Below are 14,947 nucleotides of genomic sequence, written 5' to 3' on the forward strand. Positions count from 1 at the left end.
TAAAACTGATATTCTGAAAAACCATAAGGACCATTTATAACGATTTATCTAAAAAAAATTCTCCAAATAAGCATAAAATCTTAGAGGAACATGTATCTATGGGTAGAAAGTGACCTCAATTGCATAAACACACCACTTCACTCCTAATGTATCATTAGATTGAGCTGTTAATGATCACCTAATTATCAATAACTCAATTAATTACTAACGAATTATAATTAATTATCATGATTATATTTACAAATATTAAACATCTTAAATTATACTCCTAATATTATCCTTATGATCATAGGAAAATAGAGAAGAAAAGTAGCCATGATTTGGACTTCATTTAAAATTTTCAAAATTTCAAAGAGTATCGTCACTATATTATTGCACGATTTGTGAAGTTACTTTGTAGGATAGTGCAAACTTTTGTAGTGGATATTTGTAGGTATTGCAAACTTAATCAGTAAATTCCATCTATTACGAGCAATATACAAGGAATGGAAATTTGATTTATATGGCCAAACAAACTTTAGAAAGTTGTCACAAATAAATTTGTAGGTTGTACAAAGTGCGCTGAAACCATTTCTAGCAAAAACCTCAAAAATGTCCAAAGATCTTTCAACTTGACTAAAACTGTTCCAACTTTATTTATAATTTACTCAATTGTATCTTAACTTATTCAGCACTTAATGATTTACGTGACTTAATGCCTCCAGGACGTCTTTGACAAACTTAAACACTATTTAATAACATAAAAACATGATCACCTATAAGGATTAAAAAAGTTAGTGGAATATCATAAGCGTTGGATTTCACTTCCTCAAATAACAACCTCAAATGGAACATGACACCTCAAATAACAACATACTTTCAAATAACCATTCGGATTCTTCGTATTAACTTCCATACATGATCTAAACTTCATAAATGAATCTAAAATATTATATATGAATCTAATTGTGATAGTTAGACTCTTTTTATGATAAGAATTGAAGTTTCATTAGGTTTCAAACCAACTCCAAGCATAAATTAAGCTAAAACCCCATTAACGCTAATATGAGAGCTTAAAATCAACAATGCACTCATAAATCAAGTTAGCCATGTGATTTTGAACTTCATCTCTTAGGAATAGTTTCCAAATTACATCTCCAAGATAAATGACATAAATTTCGGATTTGAAAAGATAAATTCATCAAATACATAAATCTAGGGTTCATGAGCTTATCGAAGCTCAAAATCTCAAATCACAAACCCAATGGTGAAGTGAAAATAGATTCATGTTCTAATGATAAAATTCTAGTGTAAATTCTAAAACATCATTGACGTAATTAATTGAATATATTTCCTTAATTTTTATATCCTTCAAAAATATCCTAAAACTCTATCTTTGAAACGTGGATGTTACACATATTGACCATCGGAAATATCAAAATCTTAAATCACAAACCCAATGGTGAACCACATTAAGATGTTATCTTCTTTTTTCTTTGGATTATTAGCCGGAAGAAAAAAGGGTAATCGTTTATGTGGATAGATTGGTGTGTAAATCTCTTTTTAGAATGTAGTTCATGTTGATAATGCTTCATTTTCGGCCTAGCTTCTTATTTGTATCTTTTTTTCTAATATTATCTCAAACGTTCCAATTAAAAACTTTATTATTTAATGATATCAACGTTAATAAAAGATAAAAGTAAAGCAATATATGATCGGGTAATTCTACTATAAATATACTATTTGCAAAAGCAATACAAATTATATCATATTTCATATACATTATCAAAAATCATGTCATATCTAATTTTCTAACAAGAATGATTTTAACACATCAAATTCCATAGTTTCTGGAATCTTCCTACACTATATATAGGAATCCGTTCGATAAAAAAATCCAATTTTTCTCTCTTTTTTCCCACTACCAAATGAGGGTTTTAGCAAAACGTTTCACTGTCGTTCTCATCCTTTTCTTCATCATCTCTGCATCCACCACGGCGGAGATGGAATCTCCGGCGATCCAGTCCAATAACCTAGCTCCCTCCCTTTCTGTTCACTCCTCCAACAAAATGTGCTCTCTGTACTCGATCTTCTTCGAGAATTGCCTCCCACAGCTCGCATCTGTTTACTTTGTTTTTTCCATCGTTTATCTATGGTTTCTGGTCTACTGGACATTAGTTTGCTTCGAGGTCACGGCAAAATTTCGCAGGATTCATCTGTTAATGGCTGGTTTGATTCTAACGAAGGCACTTAACTTGATCTATGAAGCCGCGAACGTTACAGGTACTTATCGATCAGGTCTCTTGTTCTACATTTCTAAGCTCATCAGCGTTGTCCTTTTGTCTATTGTGATCCAATTAATCTCTTCTGGTTTGCATTTCATGGAGCCGATTATGCAAAAAGTGGATTATTACGTTTTACTGTTGTCGATCGTTCTTCAGGTTTTAACAAATGTAATTAGGATAGTGATTGGGAATGTTCGCAATTCTATTAATGATTGGGTGATTTTAAACGATATCGTAGTGCTGATAGATTTGATTGCTTGTGGTGCTATAATAATCCCCCTTACTAGTTCGATTGTGTCGATGAACACTGGTGGAATGAGGGATAAGAGTTTTCAAAAGTTGGATGTATTAAGGAACTTCTATGCAATTGTTATGCTATACTTTGTGTTTATGACTCTTGTGGGACCCGCGAGAAAGAATGGTCGTACTGGATTAAACGCCATTGATGCTCAAGAGTACGTGATGTCTTATTGGGTAGTTGAAATGCATAGTTTACATTTCTACATGATCATCTTTAACATGTTCAGGAAACAGATTGTTGTTCTTGTTGATCATGATAAATAGGTAGAAGAGGTGGATTCGTGGAGTGAATAATTTGATCATGAGATCATGACATGATCTTCCCAGTTGTTGTTTAGTGATTCATGTTTCATACTAGAGTACTATGAGTAGTCGAATTAATCTTTTCATGTAGTTTTCTTCTGAAAAATTTGATGTAAATTTGGAATTGATGATAGGTTTTGGAGAAATTTCAGGTTAAAGTTTGTGTTTGATCTGTTAATGGTGGTTTGATTGATCATATCTCTGCATGTAATCATAAGCCGAAATATCTTGACATTTACTATTCATGATAATTGCACCAAAATCAGTTATGTGAGAAGATAAATAAATGGTATATGTGAATGAAATTTAAAAATGTTTAATTTTGTAAAATTTGTTTAAAACTTATTTTGGATGTACTTTTGTTACTTTTCTCAAAATCTCAAAATTATCTTTCTAAAATTGATCATTGTATTATTGTAAATGATAAAAATATGGTTATTTTGTCCATTCTTAATCATGTTATAATTAATATTTATATGAAATATCCATCTTTTGTGAGCTAACAACAGCAAACATTTATTTATAGGTTCCTATCAAGCAAAAATCATATTTTTATAACCTGATCATTAAAAAAAACCTAAGTTTTATAATGCGCAATTCACAAGAAGCCAAATCATCTCTTGTGTATTTTTATTTGTCAAAAATCAATAACACCTTTTTTTGTACTTTTTATTAAAACCAACTTCTGTTATGAGACAAAAATTATTAAATTCGCTCCTTTGATGCAATCTTTTTTGTATTTTGTTATATTTTTTGCATTTTTTTTGTTAAAATTAGAAAAAAGAAGAAATCACAAGGTGAATTTTTTTTTTCTCGTAAAAAAGTAAAAAAGGTTGCTAGTTGGGATAAGAGTATGAACGTAAAACTCTCCATACTGGGTTACTTTTTTAAATGTTTGGCGTTATTGACATCAAAAACTTAACGTTACAGACAATTAACAACAGTGTCGCTTTATTAATTCTATTGATGGTTGCATCACCAAACTCAATATACCTGACAGAAAAATAACCTTTTTAGTTCAGGAACAAATATACCTTACAGCACACTTAACATCAGTGCTTTTTTCGCAAACTGAAAATTTGACTTTTTGAAATTTCTACTTTGACTAATCTGCTCCTTATACCGTATACACCAACCTTCAAAATCTCTAACCTTCATTTGCACAAACGAGTAGTAGATCTGAAAAACAAGTTCAAAATTTTTGACACTAGCTTTTGTGTTGGGGAAGATGATACCACCAAAAGAATGGAGTTAAAGTAGCCTTGATAGATAGAGGAAGTTAAAAGAAGATAAATTGTACCTTTTGCGCTTAAATCCGACCAAAGCTTAGAGAGTCCTTTTTCGAGTTCGAGTTCGAGTTCGAGTTCGAGAGAGAGAGAGAGAGAGAGAGAGAGAGAGAGAGAGAGAGAGAGAGAGAATGGTAGTTTTTGGACTTTGGAGTTTATACCAGCAAAAACGAAAAGCACGATCGTGTTTTTTCAAATATGATCGTGTTTTTTTATTATCTTTTTTTTTTCGACTTCAAAAGCTATGAAGATGGTACACGATCGAAAACACGATCGTAAGGGGAAAATGTTGGTTTACTGCCTTCTTTAATCACATTTTTAAGCAGAAAAATGAAAGGATAAGAAACTTCCCTGGTTTCGTGTGTATGTGCAGGAAGTGAAAATAGAACAAAAAACAATACCAACAACCAACGAGACTTCTCTACTGTCTCCTTTTCCTTTTAAACTTGCTTAATACAAAAGGAACATACATTAAAGCTAGACAACTACTTCTGACTTTTTCAACTACAACTTTAAACAAAACATTAAGATGGCAACAACCTTCATTAAAAGAAAAGAGTCAAACACTCAAAGTAGAGTAGGAATGATGGAAAATTTGACAGCCCAAGGGAGCACACGTGCTTGCAACTTGCTTCAATTCTTCTTTTCTTATATAATAAATATTATGGATTATTATAATATTCTCCCCCTTAATCCATAATTTTTATCTGCTTCACTCCCAGTAAGTTGCGCATTTCTTCAAACTTCTTGCTTGCCATGGATTTTGTGAGAATATCTGCCTTCTGTTACTTGCTGCTCACATGCATGACTTTTATGTCCCCATTCTCAAAACATTCACGTATGAAATGAAACCTTGTGTCTATGTGTTTGCTTCTCCCATGAAACACTGGGTTCTTTATCAAATCTATGGCTTATTTGTTGTCAACATGCAACACCACAGGACTAACTTTCTTTCCTGTTAACTCACTAAGCAACCGACGCATCCATATCCCTTGGCACGTTGCACTTGTTGCCGCCATGAATTCTGCTTCGCATGAAGAAAGAGCTACACTCCTCTGTTTTTGCGACGCCCAAGTAACCAAATTTTCATTAACATAAAATGTCATTCCTGATGTGCTGCGTCTGTCATTTACGTCCCTTGCAAGATCACTATCAGTATACCCGGTTACAATGTCTTCTCCATCCCCCCTGGTGTACTTTAAGCCATAATCAATGGTTCCTTTGATATTCCTCAGAATATGTTTCACTGCTTGTAGATGCTTGACTGTGGGTCTCTCTATGAATCGACTTACAATCCCGACAGCATAAGTAATGTCAGGTCGTGTGTGTGAGATATCTCAGACCTCCAATGATGCTTCTATACTCCGTGGGATTTACCGGGTCTCCCTCTTCATCTTTCGTTAGCTCTAACTTGGGTTCCATTGGGTATTTACATGAGTTGCACTCAGCCATGCCTGCCTTCTCCAGGATATTTTTCGCATAAGCTGTTTGCTTTAGAGTAATACCATCCTTTTGTTGACCCACTTCAATACCCAGGTAGTATGACAATGAGCCAAGGTCACTCATTTCAAACTCCTGTTGCATTTGTTCTTTGAAGAGCTTCACTTCATTGCTACAATTTCCTGTAACAATCAGATCATCAACATACACCCCAACTATTAAGAGCTTACCATTCCTCTTTCTTGTGTAAACTGCATACTCTTGTGGGCATCTTGTAAATCCCAAAATTTTCAGACATTTGTCCAGACAAGAGTTCCAAGCTCTAGGAGCTTGACGAAGCCCATACAAAGCTTTTGATAGTTTGTATACTTTTCTTGGTTCATTTTGATTCACAAACCCCTCCGGTTGAGTTACATAAACTTCTTCTTCCAAATCTTCGTTTAGAAATGTAGATTTTACATCAAGGTGGTGAACAATCCATCCATTTTTACCTGCAAGGGCAAGCAAAATGCGTACTGTTTCAAGTCGTGCAACTGGTGCGAAGACTTCATCAAAATCTATCCAGGGTTTCTGAACATATCCCTTTGCTACCAACCTCGCCTTGTGCTTCAAAACTTTTCCTTCTGGATCCTTTTTCAGTTTGTAAACCCACTTGAGACCAATGGGTTTTCGACCTGGTGGGAGTTCAACCAGATTCCAAGTTTTATTTTTTTCAATGGCTTCCAGTTCACTTCTCATTGCATTTACCCAATCAACATTTTCACTAGCCATGGAGTATGACAAAGGCTCCTCACTATCATGCATGAATAGAAGTTCGTCACACTCATCATAAATATCATGCAATAACTGATACCGCTTCAGGGCTCCTCCACCTGTCGAGTCTGATTCAATACTTGCAGAAGTATCTGAACTGGTCGAACTTGAGGGTGTAAGTGTAGGGGTTTGTGCACTTGTCTGTTGGGTTTGTTATGGTGCAGGACTTTGCATCCGGATTTCATGTTCCTGGTTGCTCACATCTTCATAGTTGTCTTCTGGAGAGTAGCCTTCAATTGTAAAAGTTGCTCCTGGGGTACTTTTTAACAAAGTTGACTTTTCCCATGACCAAGGTTTATCTTCTTCAAAACATACATCCCTACTGATGCATATTTTCCCTGTGTCTGGATCAAACAATCTATATGCTTTTGTTCCTGTCTCGCATCCTAGGTGTACCAAACGTTTGCTTCGATCATCAAGTTTCTTAAGATGACTTCCTGTTGCTCTTGCATGAGCAATACATCCAAACACTATTAAGTGATCTACTTGTGGCTTTCTTCCAGTCACATCTCATAAGGTGTTGCATCTTTTAAGGCTTTTGTGGTCACCCGATTAAGAACATAAACAACATGATGTACAGCCTCTCCCCATAACGTTTCTGGTACATGCATGCTCTTGAGTATACTTCTTGCCATCTCTACAACAGTGCGATTTCGTCTCTCCACCACTCCGTTTTGCTGTGGAGAATATGGTGCCGTATAGTGTCAGTTTAGACCCGTTTCTTCACAATACGCGGTGAATTGTTTTGACAGAAATTCACCACCACGATCTGTTTGGAAGGTCTTTAACTTCTCACCTGTTTCTGTTTCAACAGATATCCGGAACTTCTTGAAAACACTGAAGGCTTCATCTTTAGTCTTCATCATATATACCCACATTACTCGAGTAAAATCATCAACTAACAACATAAAATAGCGGTTACCAGCAGGTGTGGGTGGTGAAATAGGACCACAAAGGTCTCCGTGTACTAGCTCAAGCCTCTGTTTTGCCTTGAAGCTTGCTTGTGATGGGTATGATTTTCGTGTCTGCTTTCCCACTAGACATCCCTCACACAAGCGTGTAGGGTTATCTATCTTTGGTAGTCCACAAACTAAGTTCTTGTCTGACATTTGTTTGAGGGCAGTAAAGTTAACATGACCCATTCGTGCATGCCAAAGCCAAGTTTGTTCACAAGTCTCTCCAAGCAGACATCTAGACCGAACTTCATTCAAAATGATTTTATAAAGACGATTTGGACATTGTTTTACCTTCATGAGTAGTCTCCCTTTTACATCATGAACCCACAGAACGATCCATGTATCAAGATCCTGTCACCATTCTCTGCTAGTTGACCCAAACTTATGATATTATTACACAAGCTTGGGATATAGTACACATCTTGCAGCTTTCATTGCTCTCCATTCTTGCACTGGAAAATAATAGAACCTTTCCCTTCTATACGCACCTTGGACCCATCTCCAAATTTTACATAACCTTGAGTTGTTTGGTTAAGATCATAAAACTTATCTTTCTGACCGGTCATGTCGTTACTTGCTCCATTGTCTAGATACCACACATTTGACTGAGTTGTTTCATCACTTGCTAACTTCAGTTTTGGTGTCACTTTTTCTTCATTCAGGAACACCTCCTCTATTGCTTCATTGTTGTCAAAAGAAGCCAATAATAAGGCCGGTTCAGCATGATCTTGGGTCAGATTTGCTTCATGGTTCCTTTCACGTCTTGGGTTTCTACACTATGAGGCATAATGCCCAACTTCTTGACAGTTATAACATTGGAGTTTGCTCTTGTCGTGACTGTTAGATGGCCCACGATTTCCTTCTCGTTGTTGGTCAGCTACACCTCTTCCATGGCCTCTTCCACGACCTCTTCCATGGCCTCTACCATGGTTGCTATAGTTGTTCCATCTGCCATGACTTCTTCCACGACCTCGTTGATTGCTTGGACTGCTATGGTAGGATCTGTGAGAGGATTTTGAGTCCTCTTCACTTTGCTTCTTGTTTCTTTCAGACCACTCTTGGTGAGTCAATAGAAGCTTCTTTTCTTCAACTTCACTGTGCCCTCGGATTCTCTCCTCGTGAGCTTTCAACCTACCAACAACTTCTTCAACAATCATCTTATCAAGATCCGCGAATTGCTCAATGGTTGATGGAATCTGCAAAAACTTTGATGGAACTGCCCGTAGTAGCTTCTTTACTACATAAGCTTCCTCAACTTTGTCTCCTAAGGCCCGAATATCGCTTACAATATTGTTTATCTTCATAGCAAACTCATCCACTGTCTCCATCTCCTTCATATTTAGAACTTCAAATTCTACTTTTAACGTCTGCACCCTTGCTGTCTTTACTCTATCAGCCCCCATGTACATGATTTTTAGAGTATCCCATGCTTCCATTGCTGTTTTTTTTTTCTGCCAACGACAGCAACATATCTTCTGGGATTCCTTGATAGATGGCTGCAAGTGCCATCTTATCTTTTCTAACTTCAACTACATCTTCTGGTTTACTGGGCTCTACAGCTTCCCAAACACCTTGTGCTTGCATGAACACTTTCATTTTAATGGCCCATGCAGCGTAATTGTTTCTTGACAGCATAGGATAGTGCAGTGTTATCTGCCCATCCTTCTCGTTCCTTGACGAATCTCCCATGAATGCAGATCGGGGTTGATATTTTGGCATAAACTTGGAGCGCTCTGATACCAAATGTTGGTTTACTGCCTTCTTTAATCACATTTTTAAGCAGAAAAATGAAAGGATAAGAAACTTCCCTGGTTTCGTGTGTATGTGCAGGAAGTGAAGAGAGAACAAAAAACAATACCAACAACCAACAAGACTTCTCTACTGTCTCCTTTTCCTTTTAAACTTGCTTAATACAAAAGGAACATACATTAAAGCTAGAAAACTACTTCTGACTTTTTCAACTACAACTTTAAACAAAACATTAAGACGGCAACAACCTTCTTTAAAAGAAAAGAGTCAAACACTCAAAGTAGAGTAGGAATGATGGAAAATTTGACAGCCCAAGGGAGCACACGTGCTTGCAACTTGCTTCAATTCTTCTTTTCTTATATAATAAATATTATGGATTATTATAATAGAAAACACGATGTGTTTGAGAGTTTAAATGAAAAAATGGTAGTTTTTGGAGTTTATAGTATCAAAAACGAAAAACATGATCACGATCGTGTTTTTTCAAATATGATCGTTTTTTTTTCGACTTGAAAGGCTATGAAGATTGTACATGATCAAAAACACGATCATAAGGGAAAAGACAATCATGTTTTCTCAACATCACCTTTTTTTGGCTTTTAAAATAAAGAAATTCTCTCTTTGCTTTGTTTTGTGAAATACGATTCAATCCTCAGAAAAAAAAACTATTAAAATCCTAAAACTAAACTGTAAAAAGTAGAGAAAACTAAAGTAAAAACCTTACAAACCCGAGTTGCCTCCCAGTTATTTCTTCATTTTTACTGTCATTGACTCGATGTTGTTGCTTGGTTTATTTTTTAGTTGTGATATATCGGGCATTCGACGAACTCCACTTCTTTGTTTGTAACTTGAAAGCCTTCATAAAATGTTTTGAGTCGGTGACCATTAACTTCAAAGATTTATCCCGTTTGTTCACTTTTATTTCTATGGTATCACGATCAAACACGTTAGTAACAACAAAAGGTCCCACCAAAACAAGACCTCAATTTACCGTAAATAAGTATAAACTAAGAATGATACAAGAGTGCCTTTTGACCTATCATAAAAACATTTAGCGATATCATCGTGTTGTGGAAAGTTTTCTTCGTTTCTTTGTAAATGGTTTCGTTTTTGTACACATCATTCCAAATTTCTTCCAACTTTTGTATGTCCTATTTTCTTTTATTTCCTGTCATAGCCCCGGCCGGTGGCGGAAACATTGGGTTGTGCGACATTCTGGGATGATGGATCTGAAGACAAGTATATAGAACAGTACATGGAAATATAACACAAAATTTTCTTTTATTCATTGTTGAAAAGGGTTACATTGTTCGATTTCCATCATTCCCTAACCATAAACTAGACAACAAGCAAACAAAATAAAACTTCCATTGACCAAGTATAAACTCCTTTAGCACTCTACTTCCACTGCTATTCATTTCCTCAGAATACATGAATTTTGAAAACGTGAACAAAATGTTGGTGAGATCACAAGTTTTCATGATTTTATACTTTTTTGAATAGTTTTACAATTTTTAAAAGAAGATTCTATTCTTTGTATTTTGTTTTCCTAGGATAACCTAATCTTTTAGTATTTATCCTATAGCTTTATCTTTCTTCTTTCCTATCTTTTCATACTTAAATTACTCTGTAGGCATTTTCCTCTAAGTAGTTTAATTTAAAAAGGTTGATGGGTAATGTTACAATGAGTCCCTATAATCGAGCTATATGACTTGAAATTTCCCCGCCACGACGCTTCGTCGGACGTCGTGAAAAAGACTCTAAAGTTATGCTTGTCGGGGTTGTAGCTAGCAACCACATATGAGAGTGTCAATCCCATATAGATCTATACATATCTTTAATGCTCACTTAAGATTATCGATTATAGGTCATGGGTAGTCGAATATCAATAAGTTATGGATGAATAATACACCTCATTTAATACTTACTATTGTTAACCTTTTATGTATGATTATCTTTGTTATTCTTTATTTAGCTTTTCCTTTAATATACTTTTCCTTACATAATTATTCCTATATAAACTTAACCATATATATATATATATATATATATATATATATATATATTATATATATATATATATATATATATATATATATATATATATATATATCATTGCATTGATATGTTTGACAGGTTATGGTACAGTTAAGTACATTGTCTATCCTTATGTTTCTTTTTAATATAGTTTTATTCCATAATCATTCTGAAATATATATATATATATATATATATATATATATATATATATATATATATATATATATATATATATATATATATATATATATAGAGAGAGAGAGAGAGATAGAGAGAGCTAAGTTCAAATGTGGATTGACATCTATTGTGCGGTTGTGTGGACAATGCTATTCTGTGAGAATGACAAAGAAAATATGTTGTTTGATAATGTGAATACGTTCAATCTAACATAACTATTGTTATTATCACACATTCTCACCAATTAAATCGTCTATAAGGTTGTTATAGACTTTTTTTATTATTATTCTCATTTTGTCAGAAAGTTGTTAGGATGTTTATTGAGTCGTATTCTGTAAGAATGAAAATGAGTGAAAAACGATGCATGAGAACAAAAATGAATAAACATTAGTGAGAATGCATGCAAATGATAATAATTGTGTGAGGTTGTACGCATTCACATTACTAAACGACTTATTCTTTTAGTAATTCTCATAGAATTGCATTGTCCACACGTCCGCACAATAGTTGTATATACTATGGCAGAGTAACAACTAAGTACAATGCTTATCCTAAAATTTATCAAGCGTAACGTCTAGAAACTAGGTAACTCTAGGAAATAATGTCACACCCCCGAACCAGATGGCGGAAACGTTCGGGGGCTTGCGCGTGACTTCATCATTGGAGTATCATCACAAAGTATATAATTTAAACATAACATCATCATCACCACAAATGTACTATAACAACGTACATTAGTTACATCGAGTATTGTATTTGAATATTACATGTAAAAATAATTAAAGTCTGATGAAATAGAAATATAACAAAACATCCACTAGACTGTTCATCCCAACCTGCTTCAACGGTTTCCTGAGAATACAAGTTAATTCAAAAATGTCAACATAAAAATGTTGGTGAGTTCATAAGCGGGTTTGAGAAAAAGATTTGTATAACTTTGTAATCACAAGAAAATCTTGTATTTTCTTAAAATAGTTTAGTACGTTTGTGTCCGATCTGGTATTAATGCATGTGTGTTACTGTTTAATTGAATGCCAAAAGTTAATGAAGAGAATGTAAATAGAATGCCCCCAGACAACCCTATGTTGCCTGTAAAAGAAGATAATGAATAGTCTAACGTAAATTTCATAATGTTAATTCCTCTAAGTGAGCCGTCATAACCATACTAATTAATGACAATTTCGCCTGTCTTGGCGTTGGTGAACGCCGACGGAAAATAGAATAAGTTATCGTCACCCTAGACTGATGTAGTCTAACTGTAGCGAACAGCTCAGGTGTGGGGTGTCATCCCCGTATAGATCTATACGCAAAGCCTCGCTCTCCCTCCAAGAGACTCTGGTTATAACTACCGGCTACGATCATACACTCAATAGGTGTCAACTGACACGTCTCACTAGATCCTTAATCGAATTTTACGCGAAGAGAAACATATAAACTCATTCCGGGCCCAATGAACCATGTAAGCGAACGACTGAGGCTAACTAAACACGTAAGTCATTTTCAGGCCCGAAAGGAATGAGATTATATAAAATGGGCCCAAAATATATGTAAAAGAGCAACTAAGGCCCATTTCACATGTAAGGTATTTATAGGCCCAAATAGTACGCAAATAGTATCCAAGGTCCGTCGCGCATGTTAATGGGTCAGTGAGGCCCAATAAACAAATAGATAACATTTAGGACCTATCAAGCATATTAATGGGCCACTAATGCCCAATAACATGAGAATGACAAAATTAGCCAGTTTGTTATTATTTTGCTAGAATTAGCTCAATTATTTACTAAAATAGCATAAAAACCCACTTTTTGTAACATTCTTGGCCTAATAAGCCAAAAATTTACAATTAAGGCCCAATTTTAGTAAAAATAACGTTTTAGGCCCTATTTTGGACAAAACTTGTATTTTAAGGTTAGTTTTTGTAAAAATAACATTTTTAACTCATTTTTGTCAAAAATATCATTATTGGCTTGATTTTTGTGAAAATATACATTTTCGGCTCATTTATAGAAACTTTCATCTTTTTGGCCCAAATGTTCACAATTTCGCAACTTTGACCCTTTTTATAAAAAAATTACATTTTTGACACAACTTTCTTGAAAATGACAATTTAACCCACAAAAGACAGAAAATTTCAATTCTTGGGCCCAAAATCGTGAAAAGCCCAAATAAGGCCCACTTATGAAAATATTTACTTTTTTGGTCCCTATAAGGTCTCAAATGTCGAGATTAGCCATTATTTAGCAAAAATTTCCTTTTGAACCCCTTACTAGTCGAGAGTTACATAAACAACCCATATTTAGTCACTTTTGTCATTTTTAGTCCCTTTCATGAAGTTTTTCTTAGATACAAGTATCCTTGATGTATTTTAAACCTTTTTCTTGTGAGATATGTTGAAATAAGTGTTATGTTATACTAATATCATCATCTTTTAGTAGATCTCTAAGTTCATAAAGTTTTTAACACATAAACACATATGTAACTAAAGAAAACACACAAAATCATGCATACACACATAGATCTACACAAAATAACTTGTATTCTCCCCCAAAACAAAGTAAAAATCGAAAATAGGGGTATGAACTCACTTTGCTTTGATGTTTTCGGTTTTTGGTGAAGAGATAAGGAGATCTCGGCCATAGATGTGTTCTTGAAGAGATTTTCGAACATAGGATGTTCTAAGAAACACGATTCACAAAAAACATGGGTGTAAGAGGAGTGATTGAGTTTAAAAATGAAGCATATCAACTTGGGTTTGTAAGATCTTACCACAATGTGAAGATTGAAGTGATTCTCTTGATGGCTCTCTTAAGACTCACGAATTTCTTGAGAGAAGAAGAGTGGAAGAGTGTTAAGAGAAATTGATGTTAATCTTGAAATATTAGAGAGGTTGGAGAGTGAGAGAGAGGCCGAGAGATAGAGTGAGAGATAAGAGAGAAGAGGGTGATGTGAGAGTTGCATGGATACATGCACTCTTGCATGGATATCCAACAAGCAATAGTGAGGTGTCACTCCATTTCCCTCCCATTTGCTTTTCCTTTTCTTTTTTTTATTGTTGGGCCGAGATAGGGGCAAGGAAAAAGGAAATGAGATGGTTTGGGCCTTTCCTTGCTTTAGTTCGAGATTATGAGGCCCAATATGAATATTTTCGGTCTATTGTGCCCTTGTGAGGTTCACGACCCAATGAAGCCCAAGGATGTAGTTTACGGCCCATTAGGGCTTATGAAACTAGTTATGGCCCATCATGGCCCATTAGAAATAAGATGGATCATTCTAAGCCCATATGACGAAAAATACCTTAATTTCATGGATGTGGGTCCACTTAGAGCCCAAATAGGGTTCCTAGGCCCAAAGTAGTCAAATTGAAAGTTTATTGGTCCATTAGGACCAATAAGAGGATCCTAGTCCATAATAAACTTGAACCGAGATTTTTAGGGTTTTTAGTCCATAATTGAACATATGAGATGTATTGTATTAGGTTTTGAACTTCAATAAAGGGTTTGGATTCAAATGGATGATTTCATGTTAGCATATAGCATGATATTCACTTAAAGTACAAGTTTTACAATAGCTGATGTTTACATGGTAGATAGAATTTCCTAGTTGAAAATGCTAGTTGTGA

At 34.9% G+C, this 14,947-nt stretch overlaps 2 protein-coding genes across 2 annotated transcripts; one reads left to right on the forward strand and one right to left on the reverse strand.

Annotated features, from left to right (window-relative positions):
- The first annotated feature begins 1,907 nt into the window (after nt 1-1,907).
- LOC145106731 (protein CANDIDATE G-PROTEIN COUPLED RECEPTOR 7-like) lies at nt 1,908-2,828 on the forward strand. Its single transcript, XM_079043662.1, has one exon. The coding sequence runs from the start codon at nt 1,908-1,910 to the stop codon at nt 2,826-2,828; it is 921 nt and encodes a 306-aa protein (XP_078899788.1).
- A 4,965-nt stretch (nt 2,829-7,793) lies between these two features.
- On the reverse strand, nt 7,794-9,051 carry LOC145106733 (uncharacterized). The gene is made up of 3 exons (XM_079043665.1): nt 8,770-9,051; nt 8,244-8,693; nt 7,794-8,138 (listed from the first exon to the last, which is right to left on the reverse strand). Exons 1-3 carry the CDS (start codon nt 9,049-9,051, stop codon nt 7,794-7,796), a joined length of 1,077 nt encoding a protein of 358 aa, XP_078899791.1.
- Between the last annotated feature and the right edge of the window lie 5,896 nt (nt 9,052-14,947).

The sequence above is a fragment of the Lactuca virosa genome, chromosome 4 (assembly GCF_052849685.1).
Source record: "Lactuca virosa cultivar CGN04683 chromosome 4, Lactuca_virosa_CGN04683_v6, whole genome shotgun sequence".
Lineage (NCBI taxonomy): Eukaryota > Viridiplantae > Streptophyta > Magnoliopsida > Asterales > Asteraceae > Lactuca > Lactuca virosa.

What these genes read in the sequence shown, in the direction of transcription:
- LOC145106731 (XM_079043662.1), top strand. Translation starts at nt 1,908, where the DNA reads ATGAGGGTTTTAGCAAAACGTTTCACTGTCGTTCTCATCCTTTTCTTC.
- LOC145106733 (XM_079043665.1), bottom strand. Translation starts at nt 9,051, where the DNA reads ATGGGAGATTCGTCAAGGAACGAGAAGGATGGGCAGATAACACTGCAC. An exon ending in TGGGATACTCTAAAAATCAT is followed by an intron (nt 8,694 to 8,769) that starts GTACATGGGGGC and finishes CTAAATATGAAG; the next exon opens with GAGATGGAGACAGTGGATGA. An exon ending in GAAGAGGCCATGGAAGAGGT is followed by an intron (nt 8,139 to 8,243) that starts GTAGCTGACCAA and finishes TATGCCTCATAG; the next exon opens with TGTAGAAACCCAAGACGTGA.